Consider the following 23015-nt stretch of genomic DNA (forward strand, 5'->3'; position numbering starts at 1 on the left):
ACAAAGCATATTTGAACAGAGCAGGGTGGGGAGCGTGGTGTTGTGTGCAAATTATAAGATCAAACGCATTGCAAGGGTGAGAGACAGCGAGAATATGCGTTGGGTAATGGCTGCAAGAGCACAACCACAGCACGGTTCTCATTCATACAAATGCAAAATCTCAGCTGCTGTTTGATGATGATACAGAAATAAACTTCCTGAAGAAACATTGAATGGATTGTTTTTACGCACTTAGTTGAAAAGATCGGGGAATTTACTTACAAGAAGCACAACAAGAGAATCTGCAAAAAGAAACTGGCTGAAACAAAAGAAGGTAGAGAGAGAGAGATAGCAGCAAGAGAATCTGCAGAACAAGATCAGGAAAGATTATCTTCAACTGGGAGCAGTCAATTTCAGGTGCAAAAGCAATAGCAATGGCTCCCTTGATGTTAGTTTCATTTACTAAATTAATGCATGTGTTAATGAGTAAAATAAATGAAATATAGATTATGTCCATATTCTTCAGTAGACTGTGTACAGCAGTCCTATTGAATGCTTCATTCATTTTCTGAAAACATCCTAGATTTGCTACTGGGCATGATGCTCTGTGTCCATTTAACTCTGCTGTGGTTGTGAACGATTGAACACTGCTTGAAATGAAAACTTCACTTTTCTCTCATAAATGAAATGTCCCAGCACCATATCAGGACTCAGTTTCTGCCCGCAACATCATAAGAAATTAGCGATCAACATGCAGCCAGGAGTCTCATTAACTATCGTAACCTTGCCAGTGGGGTTTTGAGGAAGAATATCCTACATCCATTACAAAGAGCAGAACTTTTCTCTTCTCTAGCATAAATCATCATACAGTTTACGTAATAATTCATGGATTAGAATGACGCTCAGAAATGCCTGCTATATATAGCTCATTGATAGAAATGCTATAGAACTTGAAGTCCCTTCTGCCCACAAATATTTTTTCTTGGTCAAGCATTGCAGGCAATTAAGAACAGAAGGAGATTGGATTGGATTGAACCCTTCAAAATCCAAATTGTTAATGTTGTTGTGTTTGCTGTTATACAGCATCTCAGCCATAAAAAACAACATTACAAAGGAGAAAAATTAGGGATCCGGTATATTATTCTGGGTGGACATTACAATGAGGTGTCAAAGACGAGGACAAAGGAATGAAGGCATGCCAAGGAGCAATAGTTCTTAATTCACTTCACATGGCAGTATTATCATAGTAATGTTAGTTTATAATAATTAATCTCCATGAAACTCATGTGAGTAGAGAAGATTAAAACATGATGTTGCGAAAAAAATGCAACGAGCCTGGTAGTGGCAGGCCTTTCTTCTGTATATGAGTCTAAATATAGAGTAAAAATACAGAGAGACCAAGGGACGAGGTTTGAAGGAAGGAAGAGAAAAGGAAACGCAAAATAAGGAACCAACAGCCCATTTGTTTGATTGATTGTTGTGCCGTTTCTGCAGCTGAGAGAGAGAGAGAGAGAGAAACAGCAGATGCATGGTAAAAGGCGTGACAGAAGTGTGTGTTGTGGTTGGGACTGTTTTAGCTTAAAATAGCGTAGCGTGCGAGCAAAGCTTAATCATATCATCATTCTTCTTTAGCTAACAGCAACACCAAGCAAAAGTAGTCTCTTTTCAAACAAGATCAGGAAGTCCCCTTAGAGCCCTCAAAGAGGTAAGATATACATACAGAGACTCGAACACATAGACAGAGGAAAAAAGAGATCAAAGTTTAATTTATCTTGTCGACACAATGATTTGATTGGAGCTGTGAGTTCATTATTATAACACATGCATGATGTATGTTTCATTTCATTTGTAGATTCAGCTGTTTTCTTTGAATTTTGTATGATGAGCATTTTGTCTCTTGGTTTTGGCCCTTTGTATGTAACAGATTCTTTCATGTGATCACTCTCCCAGCTAGTTTCTTCAATGAATTTCAGACTACATGGCATTTTTTATTCCATTGGTAGAGAGTCTTGTATGTACTTGTGAATCGGGTTGGTTTTCTGAGCATGCAATAATGTGGCCATGATATCTCTCTACAGAAACATAATACAAGTAATGGAGCAAGAGATCAAGAGGAAGAGAGGAAGAGAGGAAGAAGAAGAAGAGGTGAAAGAGGAGTCCTCAAATAATAAATCTACAAAGATGCAAGCTGATCATCCTAGTCACCCACGTAGTGTAAGGAACGACATCAAAATCGAAAGGAGATCATGCAACCATGAAGAGGACAGCAACACCAGGAATGAAATAACCGGAGACAACAATTTCGCACTTGGGGTATTTGATTTCCCCTGGCTGAAAGAAGAAGGCAGCAGCATGATCTCAAAGGCAGACGAGGAGGAGTGGTGTTTAGAGGACACAATATTCTCCTCATCTCTCTATTACAGTACAACATCTGCCGCTGAATTTTCTGGACAACACTTGTGGGAAACCACTCCAGAAGCCACGTGCATTGGATCATGCATAGACGTTCCGGTGGACAAGTTTGAGGAGATTAATGCTTGGTCATTGGAAATGGAGGCTACTGTTGATTGAACCTCGACCTCCCTACTCCTAAACAAAAATGGTGCCTAGTCCTAGCTTAGCTAATCACTGCAAAGTTTGCATTTGCATTGCATGCACACAACCCACTAGGAAATCTTGATGGGTTTTTCTTCATTCCCTAGCATTGCAAACCCAGAAGACAGCTGGTCCTGTTTGCAAGTGTGTCTTGTTGGGAGTTGATTTTTAAAGTATTTTTTATTATAAGTGTGGCAAAATTTGCTTTTAGAAATCATTTATATATTAAAATAATATTTTTTTTATTTTTTAAAATTTATTTTTAACATCAAATGAATCTAAAAACTTTTAAAAAATTAAATTAAGAATTAAAAAAAAATTAAAAGTAATCAAATGAAGCCTAACAAGATACCAGTCTTCATGGTACGTATAAGTTGCTCATATTGGGCTTCTACCTTTATTTTCTAAAGTTTCTTGGTGTGTGTGTATATATACATATAAACTGAGATTGATATCGTTGATTGCTGGATTGCTTATAAATAGTCTTGCCAATGAATGAAAATGACCTTCGTTGGTTAAGGACAAAATTAGGAAACGAGAGAGAGCTGAAAATAGCTTAATTAATTTGTTCATGGCGAGATTCTCTATATATTTTGATGCCATATATTTTCCATCCTTATTGTATATTTTCTTACACTACAAGAAGTGGTCCAGCGGTGGTTTGTTCCGACTTGTGTTGTGGCCATGATCGATGTTGTTGTTTTTATTCATTTTCCGGTCACTCACCGTTCTTTTCGAGCCACGATTTCCTTTGCTGGGGATCCACTGGATGCTTTATCCTGCTCACCACGCAAGCCATGTCTTTGTGAATAACAATCTCGCTAGCTAGCTGCTGCTGCTGCTGCTGCTGCTTTATGCCGATTACAAAACATAAATCATCATTTCTAGTAGTGCTACAGTGATTGATGCAACAAAAGCAATCGATGGAGAGATTATTAAAGTGAAAGAAGGAGAGAAAGAAGCAAACCCTTAATTATGGAGATGGTCCCTGTAGCAGACAGGTGGTGGTGGTGGTCCTACCCTAGCTTCCTAGTTTCCACACCCATTGCCGCTGTGCCGACACTTCCTGCTTTGTAGGTATTCTAGATACCGGTGCTCCGTAATTTAAAAATAAAAAATAGTACATAGACTATTTTTGTTTTGCTTTTTTAATATAAAACAATTCAAAATATAAACCAAAAATATTATACAACCACCTAATTACATCGCTGTTAATAAAAGGACATGATAGTAGATCTGGTCATTGAGAAGTGTCGTATGCACCTCCTGTATATGTCCAAATCCCTACATCTTTTTTATTATAACATTAATTATTTAGAGCAAAAGGTCCAAAACACCCTCTGTATCTCTGGCAATAACTACAAAACCTATGTGAAAAGACAAAATCACCCTTAAGCTTAGATTGAAGGATTAAATCATGGAAAATATCTATCATAAAAAAATGTAATTAAAAGAATAAGGATGAAAGTGAAAATAAAAAAAATAGATTGGAGAGTTAAATTTTAAAGAAAAGAACTTTAACAAAAAAAAATCAAAAGAATGAGAGTTAAAGTGAAAAAAAAACACCAAAAAAAAAACTTTAATTGAGTGATGAAATTGAAAATAAAAAAACCTTAACAAAGACTTGGGGAAAAAATCAAAAATCAAAACAATAAGGACTGAATTGAAAAAAAAAATATATGACAAATTATAATTTAAGGACTAAATTTTAATATGACCGACGACAAACAGCTCATCAGCCATCATTATGCGTCGCACCAGAAGGAGAAAGGAGAGGTGACGATTTTAATAAAACGACGGAACAACAGATTTGACAACTAGGAGGTATTGTCTGTGCCGTCTAAAAGGCACAAACGCCTCATATACGCTAATTCATGATGTCCACATCCTTGCATCTTTTTTATTAAAAAATTAATTATTAAGAGCAAAAGTCCAAAACACCCTCCATATTTTTGGTATTAAAAAAAACCTAAGTGAAATGATTGAAGGTTGAAATTGGGGAAAATCTATCATATAAAAAAATATAATTAAAAGAATGAGGGTGAAAAAAAAATAGAGAGCATAAAAATAATAAAACTAAAGGGTTAAATTCAAAAGAAAACAACTTTAACAAAAGGACAAAATAAATCAAAAGAATAAGGGCTAAACCGAAAAGAAAATATAAACTTTAATGGAACGATGTAATTGAAAGCAACAAAACTCTAACAAAAAAGATAGGGACAAAAATCAAAAGAATAAAAAATAAATTGAAAAAAATAATATATGACAAATTGTAACTTAAAGACTAGATTGAAAACGTAAAGAACATTTCTAAAAGAGCAAGGGACTAAGATAACCAATCGGAAACATAAAGACTAAACTTGAAAAATGAAAAGAAAAGAGGACATGCGTGAACTTTTTCCGCAAGAGATAGAAAAGAAGGAAGAAAAAAAACCACATTCGATGATAAATCGCTTATCAACAATCATCACATGTCATGCCAAAAGGATGAGGGAGAGGCGGTGCGTTTAATGAAACTGCGGAACAACAGATTTGGTCACCAGGAGGTGCTGTATGAACTACCCAAAAGGCGTGGGCGCCTCCCATGCGCCGACGCATGATATCCATATCCCTATATTTTTTTATTAAAAAAATATTTATTAAGCAAAAGGTCCAAAACACCCTCCATAATTCTAGTATTAACAAAAAAAACCTATGTGAAAAGACAATATCACCCCTGAACTTAGATTGAATGTTGAAATAGGGGGGAATCTATCATACAAAAAAATATCACTAAAAAAATAAGGGTGGAAATGAAAGAAAAAACCAGAGGGCATAAAAAATAAATTTGGAGGGTTAAAGTTAAAAGAAAAAAACTTTAACAAAAGAAAAAAAGAAATCAAAAGTATAAGGGCTACACTGAAAAAAACAAAACAACATAAACTTTGATCGAGGGATGAAATTGAAAATAACAAAATTCTAACAAAAGAGTCAATGAAAAAAAATCATAAATCAAAAGAATAAGAACCGAATTGAAAAAAATAATATATGACAAATCACAATTTAAGGACTAAATTGAAAGCATCAAGAACTTTTCTACAAGAGACAATGACTAAAATAAGCTATCAGAAATATAAGGACCAAACTTTAAAAATGAAAAGAAAAGAGGACATGCGTGAAATTTTTGTGCGAAAGAGAAAAGAAGAAAAAAAATCATCGTCAGCGACAAACCACTCATTAACGATCATCACGCGTCGCACTAGGAGGATGAAGGAAAGGATGCACTTCTAATTAAATGGTGGAACAGATTTTTCCATCGGAAGCTATCGTATGCCCCTTTCAAAAGGTACGGGGGGGCCCCCACATACCAACATGTGATGTCCACATCCTTGCATTTTTTAATTAAAAAATTAATTATTAAGAGAAAAAAGGTCCAAAACACCCTCTATATTTATGGTATTAACAAAAAAAATCTATGTGTAAATACAAAATCACCCATAAAATTAGATTGAAGGGTGAAATCAAATAAAAAATTTATCATACAAAAAAATATAATTAAAAGAATGAGGCTGAAAATAAAAAAAAGGCATAAAAATAATAAAACTGGAGGGTTAGTTTTTTAAAAAAACTTTAATAAAAGGAAAAAGAAATCAATAGAATAAGGGCTAAACTGAAAAAAAAACAAAATAACATAAACTTTGATCGAAAGATAAAATTGAAAACAAAACTATACCAAAAAAGCCAAGGAAAAAAATAAAAAATCAAAAGAATGAGTACCGAGTTAGAAAAAATAATACATGATAAATTGTAATTTAATGACTAAATTCTGATATGGCCAAAGACAAACCGCTCATCAACCATCATCATGCGCCACACCATGAGGAAGGAGAGGAGACGCATCTAATGAAAACAGTAGAATAACAGATTTGATCACCAGGAGACGTTGAATGCATCACCAAAAATAAAATGATGAAAATAAGTATTAATGGTAGAACAATAGACAAACCACTCATCAACCATCATCACCACAATGTTTTTTTTTTTACGGGGATAAATAAGTATTTTTATTATTAATAAAAAATAAAAAAATGAAAATAACCCCTTACAAATTCTTAACAATTAATTGGCCTTTGGAAGAGACGGAACCACCCTCCGAACCAAAATTCTCTTCAAATTACAAAAGCGTAATTCTACTGTCATAATAAATAGTCTTTTGTTTACGTGTGCACAGTAAACTCTACAGTATTTTAGCTACGTGTTTTATGTGTTCTTTATAATAATAATAATAATAATAATAATAATAATAATAACTATTGAGAAATATTAATGTACTTCTACCATTCATCTTGATTTATGCATATTGCATACATTATTTAAAGTGGTGGAGGAGAGCATCTATTCCTATACGAGGGTGGGTGGGTGGGTGTAGTTCCTCTTGTCTATGAGAGAGGACCATGTGTATTTTGCAAGGTGTTTTTTTGAAAATTATTTTTAATTAAAAATATATTAAAATATCTTTTTATTTTTGGTATTAAAATATTAAGAAATAAAAAATATTAATTTAATGTATTTTAAATTTAAAAACAACATTAAAAATACTCTTAAAAAAAAGGCGACATCAGCAAGAAAGGAGAAGGAGTCGTTATTAATGACAGTGATGATGATGGTTAAGAGTAAAAAATAGAGGGGTTAGGAGAGACATACGTACACGCACGTTACTTGCTTACTTGTAATTGAATTATAAGCATGTTGTGGTTTAACTAGTTACGGCTGAGGAGGGAAAGGGCCTCAGGCCTCAGCACGCCCGTAAGAGAGCTAGGAGCATGGTATTTGATTTAATTAATTAAATAAAAAACTATATATATATATACACACACACACACACACACACACACACACACACACACACACACACACACACACACACACACACACACACACACATATATATAACAACAACAAAAGAGCATCTAATTATTAAATCGAATGATTGTTGCTGGTTCCTACACAACCATTGGGCTGTCCGAAATTAATTTCAACAGTATGATTTATCAGTTTATGTTATGGTTTGATTCAATGTTATGATAATTAGAGTATTTTTAACTCTAAAGAAGTGGGGAGATTTATGATTTGTCATTTCTTGAGAGAGCATACGTAAAAATGGAAAATGAATGATAAATATATAATTACTAATAAATGAATCTGATAAAAGATGATGATAATATATATATATATATATATATATATATATATATATATATATATATATATATATATGTATGTAATAAAGCAGAGGGCAATTATGGACAATTTATTTGTAGAGATTGTCGTGAGGAAACAAACAACAGTGGTCATCTTTTAAGATGGAGAACTAATTTATATCCGTGAAGGGTTAAATTGAGAGTTTTGAAACTAAAGGGACCAAATACATTATATATTAAATCAACAAGGGGAGGTGGAATCTTTCCTGCTGGGGCGCGTGTAGGTAAAAAGGAAAGGACAAAAACACGGTTCCTTGATCCTCCCTTCTCATCTTCATCTTCATCTCTCATCTCCTGCTGTTGTTTTACTAATCTCAGTTTTTCTGCTGTGCCTGCCTGTCATCTCACTCCTTACCTCACCCTTCCTATCCTATATTTATTATTGTCTCATTATCGTACCACAACACAACACAACTCAACGCTGCTGCTGCTGTAATTGCATACTTTTCTTCTATTAAACCTATATAAAAAAGAAGAAAGAAAAGGCCTCTCTCTCTCTCTCTCCCTCCCTCTCCCTCCCTCCCTGTCAATCTGTTTTTGTTTGTTTGACCCATCCATCCATCCACGCCGCAATCAAGAAAAAGGGCTCTCTCTCTTCAAACCAACACTCTATAATCTCCTCCTCCTGCTGTTGTTCTCTTTAATAATTTGATGAATGCAGTTTCTTTCCCTCATACATCCACAACAAAAGTCTTTTCTGGGATTCTCACCACGATGAGGATGAGAAATCTGGTGATTGGGTTGCTCTTCCTCACTGTCTTGTCTCCCATTCTTCTTTATACTGATAAATTATCCTCCTCCTTTACCCCTTCTTCTTGTAAGTTTTCATTTCTTATCCTCTCCCTCTCTCTTTTTTCTTTGAAGTAGTGTTGTTTATTAATGATTATTCTCTCTGTTCCGCAGCTAAACAAGAAGATGTTAATGCTTTTGTATGTTCAATCCCCTTCTCCTCTCTTTCTTTTTCCTTAACCCACTGCTTTATTAACATTTTGTCATAATAATATTCTCCATGTCTTTTTGGTTTTGCAGACTCTCCCTACTGATACCAGACATCTCAACGTGTTGCCCCAGGTCTGTTTATCTTTAACTTCTTTCTCTATCTTAAATGTTCCTCCTTTTGCTTGCAATTCAGTGCTGAATTCCAGATCTAACCTCTTCTGTTTCTCACTGTAGGAGGAATCATCTACCGTGATTAAAGAACCCATTGGGATTGTGTATACTGATCACATCGACTCCTCCTCCAATACCATTCTGACTGAAAAAGGTCTGTGCTTTCTTCTTCTTCTTCTTCTTCTTTTTTCTTCTCTTTCAAAATTTCCCATCTTTCTTGGATTTCTAATTTTGGGTTTATCATTTTGTTCATTAGATTTGCAGTTGCCTGATGCAAGAGAACATAAATATGCTAGAGTACTATCTGCCACTGATGACGAAGGTCATTCTCAAACCGACAATATCATCAAACAGATCATTCAGACCACTAATCAGGAAGAGGAGGAATCCCAGTCAGACAACGGAAGTGATCAGGAAAGCCAACAGAAAGCTCAAGTTCAGGTACATTTGATTTTAATTTTAATTTCCATTTTCAATTGTTGTTTGTTTGTTTTTTTAAAAAAAATGCTATGAGAACGTGGGCATATGCAAAAAGTCTTTGGCAGCTCCTTTTTTTTTTTTTTTATTAAGGTTTGAATTATATTTTGAGGACTAATTCGTTTTTGGTGATGCTTTGCTAAGTTTGATGTTCTGTGGCCATGTTCATTAGAACGTGGGCATATGCAAAAAGTCTTTGGCAGCTCCTTTTTTTTATTAAGGTTTGAATTATATTTTGAGGACTAATTCGTTTTTGGTGATGCTTTGCTAAGTTTGATGTTCTGTGGCCATGTTCATTACTTGTTTTTAAAGCTTGGTCTACTCTATATGTCAATTACTTCCTGCTGTTGGAAATAGTCATCTCAAAAGGCTCTCCGTCCCTTCCCATATTCAAATAACTACGAAGTAGAATATTCTTCTATTGCGTCACATTCCCTTGCAATAGAAGGTGCATGCAGAATTTATCTCTAGAAAAAAGCGATTCTATCACTTTTCAAGACTTAAAGAACACACCCCATTAACAATTTGGATGGAACTATTGAATTGGCTACGAACCATACTGATTGTCAACTCAATCTGTTACTTTTTCTTAATAATTTGAACAGAGTTGCAATGCGACAGCTGTATGGTTTCCAAAATGAATGCCCTGCTTGCTGAATTTCTTTTAGGCCTCAAATACATTATGGGAAAACAAAAGAATGAAGAAAGTTTTCTATGGTGAAAGTAATTTATAATTTACAGGTGAACTAAAATTTTGTAACTTTTTGGTCCTTTTTTGATAGCTTGAACAACAGTCTGCTGTAAACTCGGGTGACGATGATGAGAAGGATGCTCTGTTAACTGAAACCAATAAACAGACAGATCAAACAGCTATGCCAGATGCTCGGGTGCGGCAGCTTAGAGATCAGCTTATCAAGGCAAGGGTGTACCTGTCCCTTCCGGCAACAAAGAACAATCCCCACTTTACAAGGGAGCTTCGAATGCGGGTAAAGGAAGTTCAACGTGTACTTGTAGATGCAACTAAAGATTCTGATCTGCCAAAGAAGTAAGCTTCTTTCTAAAACATATCAAAATTGGCTGGCTAACTAAATTGCTCCGTTGTGAAAAAAAAAAAACGTTAATAGATTGTTATGTTTTTTCCCCCTTTTGATAATGAATTCTTGTTGGTTTGTATTATAGTGCCTATGCGAAATTGAATGCAATGGACCAATTGCTGGAAAAGGGCAAGCAAATGCAGGATGACTGTGCTACTATGGTAAAGAAGCTCCGGGCAATGCTCCACTCAACAGAAGAGCAACTCCGAGTCCATAAGAAGCAGACCATGTTCTTGACGCAATTAACTGCAAAGACGCTACCTAAAGGTTTGCACTGTCTTCCGTTGCGCCTGACAACGGAGTATTATAATTTGAATTCTACTGAACAGCAATTTCCAAATCAAGAGAAATTGGATGACCCTTCACTTCACCATATTGCACTATTCTCGGATAATGTTTTGGCAGCAGCAGTGGTTGTGAACTCCACCATTACCAATTCTAAGGTAAACAAAAGATACTCTATTCGAACATCAACATGCTCCCTTTGGTTGCCAAGGAGATCTTAGAAAGCCAAAGAAGAGCTGATTCAAAGAAAGCTAAAATAGTTTCCCTTTGAATTTAGTATTTAATTTTCCATCTCCACTTCCTTCAATTCTCCTTTTGGAAAGGGGAAGGGAGCATGATAGCATTAGTGAAGTTGGTTTTTCATTTATATCTGAGACCTTTTATTTTAATTGACATCCTTAAACTGATCACTTTGAGTTGACTTATCCGCAGCATCCTTCGAAGCTTGTTTTCCACATTGTTAGTGATAGACTCAACTATGCAGCAATGAGGATGTGGTTTCTAGTAAATCCACCCGGTGTAGCCACTATTCAGGTCCAGAACATTGAAGAATTCACATGGTTAAATTCAAGTTATAGTCCTGTTCTGAAGCAGTTGGGTTCTCGATCAATGATTGATTATTACTTCAGGGCAGCTCGTGCCAGTTCTGATTCGAATTTGAAGTACCGGAACCCAAAGTACCTGTCCATCCTGAACCATCTTCGCTTTTACCTGCCAGAGATTTTCCCAAAGCTCAACAAGGTGTTGTTCTTAGATGATGATATAGTGGTGCAGAAGGATCTTACTGGCCTTTGGTCCCTTGATTTGAAGGGTAATGTGAATGGTGCTGTAGAGACCTGTGGAGAAAACTTCCATCGTTTTGATCGATATCTCAACTTCTCAAATCCTCATATCTCAAAGAATTTTGATCCCCGTGCTTGTGGATGGGCATATGGAATGAACATCTTTGATTTGAAGGAATGGAAGAGGCAAAACATCACTGATGTATATCATACATGGCAGAAGCTGGTAAGCAACCTACTTGAAGATGTATTTTTGGGGGTAGAGTTCCAAGTTTAATGGAATTCAAAATTGGTACCTTTTACAACTAGACAAGTGGTTTTAGTTCAAAATTGGAGAATAAGCCTGGATACATGCAATATTCATTCTTAAATCTTAAATAGTTTATTCCAGCACATGCATAACTCAAACATCAATTTATGCTTGAAAAGTTAGCTCTGGTTGTCTTATGTTGCTGTAGGTTCTAAAGAAATTTTGTTTGTGAACAGAATCATGACAGACAATTATGGAAGTTGGGGACTCTGCCACCTGGCCTCATTACTTTTTGGAAACGGACTCACCCCCTCGACCGACGTTGGCATGTTCTGGGCCTTGGCTATAATCCCAATGTGAGCCAAAGAGAAATTGAACGAGCAGCTGTTATACATTACAATGGCAACATGAAACCATGGCTTGAAATAGGCATACCCAAGTATCGAAGCAACTGGGCAAAATATGTTGATTATGATCATGCATATTTGCGAGAGTGCAATATCAATCCATAAAATATAATCCTCGTGGTGTCTTCCATTCATTAGAGCTCCATGCAAATGCTGTGCCAACATTTTACAGGTCCACATCACTTTGTTGGCTCTTCCACATCCTGTGCCAACATTTTTACAGGTTTGCAACACCTTGTATGTTCTTTCGTAATCTAAGTAGAAGCTGATCGAGTGTAATTCTTTATGTATACATTTTTTTCCTTTGCTTTTTTGGATGGTAGATTGAGGCCACTATGCATGTTAGTTGATTTTGGTACCTTTATTACATACCTGCAAATTAGCAGGTGTATTTGTAAATGATCGCAAACTAAAAGAAGAAAAGAAGACATAATAATCTTGAGTTTACATCCGTGTTCTGATCTCAGCCTCGTTGTTAAGTCCCATGGCATCATTTTCTGGAGAGATTGTGAAACCTTTTCTTTTATTTGGTCAATTTCTTGTATACTTTGTTCAGAAGAGAGGCTTAAATGCGATGCATTTTAGAGAGAAGTAGGATGTATGCCGCGTCTCTTGTGATAACAGGTTGCTATGCTACATTCTGGATTATGGAGCTTGCGCTTTATTCATTTCATATATTGTATGTCGTAGAAATAACATTTCTAGACCCTATCTCGATACTTGCATGAGCATGGTAGTTCGTGGTACTTGGAACAATTGTTGGTTTTTCTTGCGTTCCTGTTTCCTGTCTTGCAAGAGCGTGAAGGTCCGTCCATTGATTCCTAAGCGTACAGGGTCGTGATGACTGGTATCAAATGCCCTTTATTCCGTCGATGGAGTAATAGATAGCACCTGTCCTTGATTTCTTTTTTCTTCTTTTCTTTCAGGCTCTGCTTGAACATCAGTCATTTTTCACCCACCGACACTTGTTTTCGTGCGTGTACTGCGTGTGTTAGAATACTGGACCCAGCTGGGAGTGGAGGGTTTGAGGCAGAAAAAGAAAAGGGTGTGACTAGTGAGAGCTGGGCTGGTTCAAGCTGTGATGTGATAGTGGGGGGAGTGAGTTGGCTAATTGAATCAATTCCGTTCATGCAATGACTTCATAGTGGCCCACAAGGCAGGGGCATGGGGCTGGGACAGCCTGTTTTTCATTAGTCGTAGCAGTTACAGTTGGGGTTCACGTTAAGATATCCTCCTCCTCCTTCCTCACGTGGTGGGACTCTACTCGTTTCTCCGTGTCTGTCTGCCCTGGTTGTTGCTTTCTCTATTTCGGTTCTTATTACACGGGTCCCACAGCATAGATGAGTCCGTGAAGGACGGGACAGGTATTGCCCGAACAAGATGCGCGGGGCTGCCTTCGAGATCCAAGTTGCGTTGGCTTGGCTTTCTAAGATCCGTTCATGAATTATTGACTGTTGATGATGAAGAGCTCCTATAGATAGTTCTGGATTTCAAAGAGACAGTTCCCCTCCCTCCATGGATTTAACAGCCGAGCCTGACGTTAACTGTTGATGATGAAGAACTCTATAGTTCTGGAGATGAGTCAAGGTTGGGGACAACAGATGCTTCTTGCAAGACAAAAAAGTATTCATGAATTATTAACTCCATATATGTGTGAGTGAGATTACTACTCAGAACTTGCGGGTGGAATAAGGAACTCGCCTCGCCCGGTAAATTGATAATAATTTCAGACGACCTTCATTTAAAAAAAAAATAATAATAAATTCAATAGGATTCATTGGGAGCATAGTTGTGACCAATTTAATTCTTAATAAGATTCTTCAGCTCGGTGGATTAATTGATAATGATTCAATTTACTTGAAAATAGATAAATATTCAGAATAAAAAAAATAAAATTGTGCTGTTGAGAATAACATAATCTACCAGCCCGCCCGGTATGCTATTTTCCTAATTGTTTCTTTTAAATAATACTCTACTCTGTCGAGAAAGAACGTGGCATTTATTGATTTTAATTAAGATTTCAAGAAACCAGATCTTGATTTTGCTGGCAGGCAGCAGCCCCACTCCTATCGATGAAAGTCTAACAAGTGGAAAGTGTGTCTGAGGTGGTCAAATGATACAATGTGGTTGTATTGGACTTGAAGACAGCCTCCTCCTCTCTATCCATTGAATTGTGCTTTTGTTTTTATGCACCCTTTTCGTAAATTCTTGTTGCTTGGGTTCCAATTATAGTCGGACTTGAGGCTCTTTGCTCTTTGTTTACAAGGGACCTAAAGATATTATTATTAGTATTAAAATTATAATTCTAATATTGTCATATTATAGAATTGATGGAGCTCTAAATAAATTTCTTATTCACACAATATACTTTATATTTTTGTATCATGTAAGAAAATTTTTTAACAATAAAATCTACTAAAAAACAATTCATAAATACTATAATATAATATTATTTTGGATCAACACTGCTGAGTTGTTCTGCCAAGCATGACTTAATGATGCCGAGTCTTGCTGCTCAGCAGTGTTGGGCTCAGATTCTGCCAAAACCCAAGTTTATTGGATTTAACTCCACCATCATAGCCAAGGATAGTGGGTCTGGGTGCCCAACAACCCTAACAGCGACGGGCCCAGTTGAAACACAATTCACTGAAGTTGGGCCCTATTTCCACTAGGACCTAGCAGCGATGAACCCTACCGCCAGCCCCAACTGCTAGTAGGATCCACTATTGCTGGGTATTGTTGTCGGCAGGAGCCAGCAGTTGTGGGCCCTGCTGCCACCAGAACACAGTAATGTTGGCGGGCCTGTTTTTATTTAGAGCCTTCAATTGGACCGGTAGAAGTGGTTGACTCGCCGGATCAACTCAGAACTCGGGCGACCAAGCAAAAACCTGATGAAGTTCTTCTTTTTTTATTTTTTTTTCTCCTATCTAGAGACCCCTCTTTTTAAGTATTTGTCAATTGATTACTATCTCATTTCAAAGTTCACTATATAAATTCTAGAAGAATGTTTTATTTTTTTGATATGGGATTTAAAGTTTTTTAGTATATATACTCTATGTTTACAAAAAAAAAATTATATTTTTTTAATGTGGGATAAAAAAATATTTTTGGTTTAAATACTTCAACTTAAAAGAATAAGATAATATCTTTTTAATATGAAATATAAACCTTTTGAGTTAATCTTTAAAACTTAATTATTTATAATATATATAGCCTATATCAACTATTGTTGTCATGAAATTATATTTTTTAATTTGTTATATTTTTTAAATTATCAAAATGCATTAAAAAAATTTACATAATTTTTTTTTATATAAAAAATAAAAATATTTAAACCACTAGGAGTTTTAACAATTTCTCAACTATGGAGAAGATATATTTAAGGTGGTATGTTTGCTCTGCACAATCAAGATATTTCTTAATGTTTAACTTACGTATTTTATATCTAATTAAAATACTTTCGCAGCCATGGAGGGAAGATGAAAGTGACGGTGGTTGAAATAGTTCTACGATGATGTTGCAAGTGAGGATAGATATTTTTATTTTCTTCAGCTAACTCTCCCTAAAAGGTATTCTTCAGTAAAAAGTGCCGGCGGCGAAATAAACGGACAATTTGTCGAGTAAATGGCAACCAATCAACACGAGAGAGAGAGAGAGAGAGAGAGAGAGATGCGTGGGAGAGTTTGTGTTGTGTTAGCTTTGATTTGTGTCAGTCAATTTTTAAATGATAATTAATGTAATATAAATCAGGCGAGCATTTTGTCTTCATCAATACACCTGGTCGGTCTTAGTTTGCGTCTCTCAACTTCCAGGTGGTAATTATTTCCTGAACAGGATAGTATCGTATCGTTTCATTCCTCCACAAAAAAAAAAAAAAAAAAAGTGGATTAAAATCCTCTTCATCTCCTGCTATTACCATGGTGTGTGTGTATATATATAACTGATAGAAAGCTTGTAATCTCATTTCATCCACAATTCCATTGTCACGAGAAAAAGAAATGGTGTCTCGCCCCTCCCCCCCTCGTCTTCTTCACTCTATCTCCTTGTTGCTACTTCTTCTTCTCTCCATATTCCATGCCTCTGATGCAGCGACTGCCCTAGTGGACAAGGTTTGCAAACAAACTTCAAGTTATCCATTCTGCGTGCGCTCTCTCTACTCCGACTCGCGAACCCCAGAAGCTGATGAGTACACGCTGGCTTACATTTCAGTTGGGGTAGCTTACAACAACGCTACCTCCACCCAACATTACATATCCGATCAGCTCAGGTTAATCAAGGTCAATGGCTCTAGCCACCACGATCAGCAGCAGCGTCTCCAAATGTGTAGCCGCGGTTACCAAAGGGCTGTTTCAGCTCTGGCAATGGCCCACAATGACCTGGACTCCGAGACCTTCTTCGAATTGGCTAGGCTGGCAGCCAAAGCCTCTAGCGGTGCTAATGATTGCAAGGCTGCTTTCAAGGGAATTCCTTCACCAACAGCACTAGCCAAAGGGAACCAAGACTTGGTGTATCTTTGTGAAATTTGTGGTGTTGTTGCTAAATTATTTACTAGAATGTGATTCGTATTCTGTCACATTGAATTATCTTGACTTAATTAATTAGGAGCTGAAGAAGACTTACCATTAAAGTAATAGTAATTAAGCTGATAATTTGCGGAGATATATAAATACAGGGACGATGCTTTTTTAATTTTTTTTCTTAGCACTACAAGAGCAGAAGGACGAGATATGTAATCAGACAGAAGAGATAAGACAAGATGGAGTTAGGTGAGGGTCACAAGGCTTGCAAATTGCAACTTGTGTTTTGAATCCATTCTCTACTGGCCATGCATGTACAGATGTGGGCCCAGCAAAAAACAATTCATGTGATTCAACAGCTCTTCGCGGATCAATTTGCATGAAGAAAAAAACACCATCTTTTCATTTGCTAAACTTTGGATGAATTCGTTTAATGTAGGATTACATCTGATATAGAATACTGCTAATGGTCAATCATTGTGAGGGCTTGCCAACGGCAATGCTGATGAAAGCCTCAAGATAGCCATTCAACTTGTATGTATGAGCTAGTGCTGCAAAGGGGGAAACCCCCTTGCCACTTATTCAGGGAAGAACTCAACGCGTCAGTTAACCCTGCTTGACAGTGTGTCTGCTCTTTCACCCCCTTCCAGGAATTTTAGAAGGCTCTGCCAACTCTTTATCTTCCCAGGCATATCATGTAAAGTGAATGCTGAGTACGAAGCCAAATAAAGAAGCAGAAGCCATCACTAGCGCCGCCCTAATTAAATGCTCAACCCGTCATTTTGATCGCAACGAGTTTTCATCTGCATATGGGAAGATTTTCATGGAGAAGAATGCTGTAGCATTCAGTTAAGTCTGATTGCAAACCTCGTGATGTATTGAGCATTTACTTAATATGCTAATGGTGATTTCTGTTTCTTGATTTGGTGCCTGCATCAACATTAACTTTTCATGAACTTCTTGATAAGATAAAGGGTAGACAGCTTTCCATCCTAAAAGTCCTGTAAGGAGATGGAAGTGTTGGCACATCCTGTTTTACTCTCTTACATGCTGCCTGCTTCCCTTCCAAAGTAGAGTTGTTGGAGTTTGCAAGCTGCATCACATGATCTGAACTGAGTATTGATTGTGAGGACTTTGCTATGTCAGTTATTTTTGGACATCATGATCAATATTTGTGATTTGTTTTGTTTATTTTATGACCATGTGCTCCTTGCTGGGATATTTCTCTTACTGATAGTATAGGACACTAATCAAGAGGTTGCAGAGCAGAACTCTATGGAGAGCGGAGAATACCATCAAATTCAACAGTTAAAAAGGCAGCCAGTTTTAAAAGCAGGTCTTTACATTTCTGATTTACTTGGTGTACATTCAATATTTCAAATGATTTGGAGGTAGAGAAGAGCAAAACAAAAGGATATTCTGCTGGAGAAGTTGGGCCTAAAATGAAAGAAATCGACTCGTTTGTTGTCATAGATGAGAGGATAGGGGGCTCACCTTCAGAAAACTCTTACCAGCTCCATGATGAGGTGTTTTTGAAGCCCCTTTGAGTATGAGAAGGAGCATTCGAATGATCCAACAGGCAACAAGGCTGTAGTGCATCATAAAACTGTAACAAGAACGCCTTGATAATTAATGAAGGAAGACTCTCATCAACTAAGACGCATAAAAGGGGCATCATTAGGCACTGAAGGACAATATGCTAGGAATTGAATCAGGAATGCATGCATTTCACACCTTTTGCACTGCCCTAGCTGTTGTGTTGTTTTTTTAATCGAATGAGCCTTTTTGATGTTTAGACAAGTTAATACGGCAATTCTTCTCATATTCGGTTGCTTGCATGCTTTTGGGCTTCTCAAAGTGGTATAACTACTAGACAGCTACATTGATTTTTGGTATCTAATGCAATGGACTTTGTTCTAAGACAAGCTGAATGTTGCACATAATTAATCAAGAACAGCCAGGGTACGCTTCCCAACAACGAGGCCAAGGGGCCCAGCAGAGCTATTCAACTTGAACATTCAGCTGCGGCCAAGAGTGATGTTAAAGAGACCCATGGACGGATTCGGGGAAGAAGACAATCCAGCATCTAAGCTTTAAGGGCGCTTTGCTTACTAACAGCAGGTGTGTACCTTCCCTGGTGTATCTCACAGTAGAAATGGTGCAAATGAGTAACAAGTGGCAAGATGGGCAGCGCAAGCACACAAAACAGATATATGCACAGTAGAAATGAATGCGATACTGCCAATCCACACCAAGAGTAGTTGCCATTTCTTTACCGATTTTCCAAGTTTTATCAGCAATTTCTAATTAACGGAAGGATGAGACAAGTTCTCTCTTGCTTAACGTAAACAAGCCCACATGATTGTAACAGCATATTGTGTCCATCTCTGCTGCTAAATCTAATGGATGAAAGAAATATTATGCTGGTTAAACAAGGACTGCTCTCTCATTCTTCAATCATTTTAGTTGGAGAAAAAGGGAAATAGAAGCAGTGCATTACTCCTACATAACATTATTGTTCATCAAAATAAATTACATTATAGTTATGTAGTTTTTGGAAATGATTTAAACAGATTTTTTAATTTTAAAAATAGTTAATTAGTCTCTATGCTTTTTATTTTATTTTATTTTATTTACAACTCGATTCTTATTGTTCATTTTATATTTTTTTATTTCATCTTTCTTAAAAAATATAAAAGGGAAAAAAAGAAACATACAACATGAAAAAATTGATGAATAAATAATATTAAATTAATAATAGTCAATATTGGTTAAAGGATTTACTCTTAAAATCACAAAGAGTATTTAATTTATTTTGGAAAACTACAAAGACTAATTTATAATTATTATTAAAAAACAAAAACCCAGAATGGGCGAGCCTTTTGTTTTTATTTGAGGCTTTATAGTGTTTGGATCCTTGCTGGGCTTAGAACCATTTTCTCTATTGATTTCCTACTTTATCTGGGCTTTCTTCAAGTCCTCTGCAACCTTCATCTCCTTGCAGAAAAGGGGGGAGAGAGAGAGAGAGAGAGATTTGTAGGGAGACAGACTGAGCTGAGCTCGCTTTACCTTGGAATTGAATTGACAAAGCCTGAAGTAAAGGTAACTATCAAGTTGCCTGCATAGTACATGCAGTAGTACATAATACCACCTTCTTTACCTCAGCAGCTTCCAGCCTACTAGTAGTTGAAGAGGGCTTTCATAAATTTCAAGACAACAACAGGTATTCCCTTCCCTTCCCTTCCCTTCTGTGATTAATTTGAAACTTGGTTGTTAAATTGAACTAGTATCTCATTTTTGTTTCTTTAAGACGTTGATGGGTGGTTTCTTCAAATTGCCCACCATGTGCCTGAGGAAATGACTCTCTCAGCTGCAGTTTCACTATTAATTCACATGTCTGATAAGCTAAGCCACTTACTAGATTAGACTCTTTTTTTCAGCTGCAAGGAGGCAAATATAACTAATAAATATGTTCCACCACATGCCAGCTGTATCTCCTTCTTCATGGAATCCATCTTACAAGGGTCAGACTCTCATCCCTCGTTCTCTTTTACTATATTTTCTTTTATATATCTTCAGCTTCTAGTAAAGTTTTATTTTTTTAATTATATATAATTGAGGGTCGAGGACAATTAATGCCTCTAATTGCTGCAAACATGATTGTAAAATGTGACCAGATTTATTTATTAGAATAGTTTATCAGCTACTATGATTTCCACTTAAATATAATCATGGACAAGTGCTAAAGAACATTTTGTATCTCCTAATGTTAACAACCATTTATTTGGCTTTGCACTTCACAGGTATTTGCCCGTGTGTGTGTGCCGTGGTGTGTAAAACACCTCAAATTTCAGCTCCAAGTTCAGATAATCTTAGGTTGAAGGTTTTATAATCTAATCAATAGCTATTATTTTTTTCCATGTCTTTTATCTTTTCTTGTGAATCCACAAAATTCACCACTGAATTCCGCTCCTTATGAGCACTTGTTACACCCCCTTTCAACTATGGTAACTCTAGGATTTTTGGGTGCCAATCCTAAGAAATTTTTTTGTTGATGTTAATACTCTTTTTATGAATTTCAGTTTGAGTTTTGTTGCTAGTAGCATTCTATGTGAACAAGTTTCCCTTGACCCTTCTGTTTCTTTGTAGTTGCAGTTTGGCCTTGAAAGGCTTAAGAAAAGGGAGCTGACAATTTCTGAGACTATCTTCTGTGCCAGCCAGAGACCCAGACAAAATCCCTCCATCAGGAAAGAAAAACCAATTCCTCAAAATGTGGATTTTCCACCCATACTGCCTAAGAAAAAAAAGAAACCCTTTCCCATTCCATTCAAGAAGATCCAGAAGGCTGCCAGGGAGGATAAAAAACTTGCACAAATGGGCATTGAAAAGCCCCTTGAACCGCCGAAAAATGGCCTACTTGTCCCAGACCTGATTCCTCTTGCATATGAGGTACTGGATGCCTGGAAAGTTTTGATTAAAGGTGTTGCACAGCTCTTGCACACTATTCCTGTATATGGTTGCAGGTAAATTGTATTTGCAGTTCTCGTGATGTGATTTTCAAATGGTTAATTCAAGAGAAGTAGATTTAGGATCACGAACACTATTAACATGTTATAACTCCTTTGCAGTGAATGCTCAGAAGTTCACGTGGCCCTGGAAGGTCACCAAATTAAGGACTGTCTAGGCCCAACCAGTAGGGACCGTCACAGCCTCCATTCATGGGTCAGGGGTTCAATTGATGATGTACTTGTACCTATTGAGTCTTACCATCTCTATGACCCTTTTGGTAGGCGAATCAAGCACGAAACTCGGTTTGAGTATGACAGGATTCCAGCTGTTGTAGAACTCTGCATCCAAGCTGGTGTGGACATACCAGAGTATCCTTCACGCAGAAGAATGAAACCAATCAGAATGATCGGAAAGAAAGTGATTGATAGAGGTGGATTCCTTGTGGAGCCTAAGCCTTGGCGTCTAGGAAATCCATCTACTCCTGTGGATTTTGATACTTACAGGGCCAACGAACGATTTCCACCTCCTTTATCAGAAGATATACCAAGGATCGCACAGGAGACTATGGATGCATATGATTTTGTCAGATCAGGTGTGATGAAGTTAATGAAGAAATACACGGTGAAGGCATGTGGGTATTGCTCTGAGGTTCACGTGGGACCTTGGGGTCACAATGCTAAATTTTGTGGCGCATTCAAGCATCAATGGAGGGATGGAAAGCATGGTTGGCAAGACGCAATTGTTGACGAAGTTTTCCCTCCGAATTGTGTGTGGCATGTTAGAGATCCAAGAGGGCCTCCATTGAGGAGTGCACTGAAGAGGTTTTATGGCAAGTCTCCAGCTGTGGTTGAGGTGTGCATGCAAGCAGGTGCACAAGTCCCAGACCGATACAAGCCCATGATGAGGCTAGATATTATAGTTCCTGAAAGCGACGAGGCGAAATTAGTTGCATGATAGGAGCTCTGATGTTAAAGTGTCCATTTTTATGCAGAAGAATACCCCAAGCTTGTATATTTGTTAGATCAATTTTCTTGGCATGACTTGCAAAAGAAAATGCAATCAGAATACTTCATGGATCGTTTGTCTAGGGAAGCATCGGTTTCGTATTAATTTGTATGCATGAATTTAAATGTCTGAATATTAGAGATGCCATTTACTTTTGGTCTAACGAAATTCTAGCTATTTTGTTCCGAATAGAAGGAAAAGAAATAAGAAAAGGAATGCATGAAAATTAAAGAAAAATATCTCTTTCTAGTTCATATTGCTATAATGAGTATTTCTCCAAATTAAATTTTCATGCTTTCTATGAGAGAGTATAATGAAGATGCAATAATACTTAGCCTTGTCGAAGGCTTTGAAACTCCTAAAAGACAAATCATGGTGAATTAAGTTCTTAAAGGTCAAGCCAAGATTATTGGTTCTTTCACGGGGAACTTTTAGTGTTTTGGAGACTCAATAATCAAGAGGGTTTGTAGTCTGATGGATTATTAGTGTTTCTAATTCAAGGTTTTCCCTTCATCTTTATTCTTCTTCTTGTGTTTTTCTTTTTCTTTTTCTTTTTTAAAAAAAGATGGACGTGGAAGGTGGTGATGCATGGCTCAATCATCTTCAAAATATTGGAATAGATGAGACAATAAACGACAATGTCATGATTTTAAATCCAATTCGATGTAAAGAACAGGACACAATTTTAATTCATCTCCTTTCTCAAATGCGTTCGAAAAGAAGAAGAAGAAGAAGCATGATAATCTTTTTTTCCCTAAGATCACA

At 36.7% G+C, this 23015-nt stretch overlaps 4 protein-coding genes and 2 long non-coding RNA genes across 12 annotated transcripts; 4 read left to right on the forward strand and 2 right to left on the reverse strand.

Moving 5' to 3' along the window:
* The first annotated feature begins 1377 nt into the window (after positions 1-1377).
* Positions 1378-2819, forward strand: LOC133677281 (uncharacterized). Of its 5 annotated transcripts, none has more exons than XM_062099215.1 (2): positions 1378-1779; positions 2058-2819. In XM_062099215.1, exon 2 carries the CDS (start codon positions 2074-2076, stop codon positions 2548-2550), a length of 477 nt encoding a protein of 158 aa, XP_061955199.1. In that variant the 5' UTR covers positions 1378-1779; positions 2058-2073; the 3' UTR covers positions 2551-2819. The 5 variants fall into 5 exon arrangements, 4 of the variants coding, with proteins under 4 accessions (XP_061955199.1, XP_061955200.1, XP_061955198.1 ...); XM_062099216.1 differs by having other exon boundaries at positions 1378-1684; XM_062099214.1 differs by having other exon boundaries at positions 1685-1809.
* A 297-nt stretch (positions 2820-3116) lies between these two features.
* LOC133677282 (uncharacterized) lies at positions 3117-3765 on the reverse strand. Its single transcript, XR_009835725.1, has 2 exons — positions 3542-3765; positions 3117-3424 (listed from the first exon to the last, which is right to left on the reverse strand). It is a non-coding gene; the product is annotated as an uncharacterized LOC133677282 (long non-coding RNA).
* Positions 3766-8067: 4302 nt separating this feature from the next.
* On the forward strand, positions 8068-13994 carry LOC133676709 (probable galacturonosyltransferase 4). Of its 2 annotated transcripts, XR_009835650.1 has the most exons (10): positions 8068-8631; positions 8718-8743; positions 8844-8885; positions 8988-9078; positions 9181-9365; positions 10184-10446; positions 10581-10938; positions 11213-11788; positions 12049-12442; positions 13146-13994. XR_009835650.1 is itself a non-coding variant. In XM_062098433.1 (9 exons), exons 1-9 carry the CDS (start codon positions 8466-8468, stop codon positions 12322-12324), a joined length of 1983 nt encoding a protein of 660 aa, XP_061954417.1. In that variant the 5' UTR covers positions 8068-8465; the 3' UTR covers positions 12325-12666. The 2 variants fall into 2 exon arrangements, 1 of the variants encoding a protein (XP_061954417.1); XM_062098433.1 differs by lacking the exon at positions 13146-13994 and having other exon boundaries at positions 12049-12666.
* A 1778-nt stretch (positions 13995-15772) lies between these two features.
* Positions 15773-16792, forward strand: LOC133676588 (cell wall / vacuolar inhibitor of fructosidase 2-like). The gene has a single exon (XM_062098278.1). It carries the CDS (start codon positions 16218-16220, stop codon positions 16776-16778), a length of 561 nt encoding a protein of 186 aa, XP_061954262.1. The 5' UTR covers positions 15773-16217; the 3' UTR covers positions 16779-16792.
* Positions 16793-17001: 209 nt separating this feature from the next.
* On the reverse strand, positions 17002-18950 carry LOC133676589 (uncharacterized). The gene is made up of 2 exons (XR_009835632.1): positions 18231-18950; positions 17002-17829 (listed from the first exon to the last, which is right to left on the reverse strand). It is a non-coding gene; the product is annotated as an uncharacterized LOC133676589 (long non-coding RNA).
* A 754-nt stretch (positions 18951-19704) lies between these two features.
* Positions 19705-22418, forward strand: LOC133676494 (APO protein 1, chloroplastic). 2 transcript variants are annotated; one of them, XM_062098165.1, is made up of 5 exons: positions 19705-19959; positions 20177-20260; positions 20540-20619; positions 20886-21259; positions 21365-22418. In XM_062098165.1, exons 2-5 carry the CDS (start codon positions 20206-20208, stop codon positions 22197-22199), a joined length of 1344 nt encoding a protein of 447 aa, XP_061954149.1. In that variant the 5' UTR covers positions 19705-19959; positions 20177-20205; the 3' UTR covers positions 22200-22418. The 2 variants fall into 2 exon arrangements, with proteins under 2 accessions (XP_061954149.1, XP_061954150.1); XM_062098166.1 differs by having other exon boundaries at positions 20892-21259.
* The last annotated feature ends 597 nt before the right edge of the window (positions 22419-23015 follow it).

The sequence above is a fragment of the Populus nigra genome, chromosome 17, assembly GCF_951802175.1.
Source record: "Populus nigra chromosome 17, ddPopNigr1.1, whole genome shotgun sequence".
Lineage (NCBI taxonomy): Eukaryota > Viridiplantae > Streptophyta > Magnoliopsida > Malpighiales > Salicaceae > Populus > Populus nigra.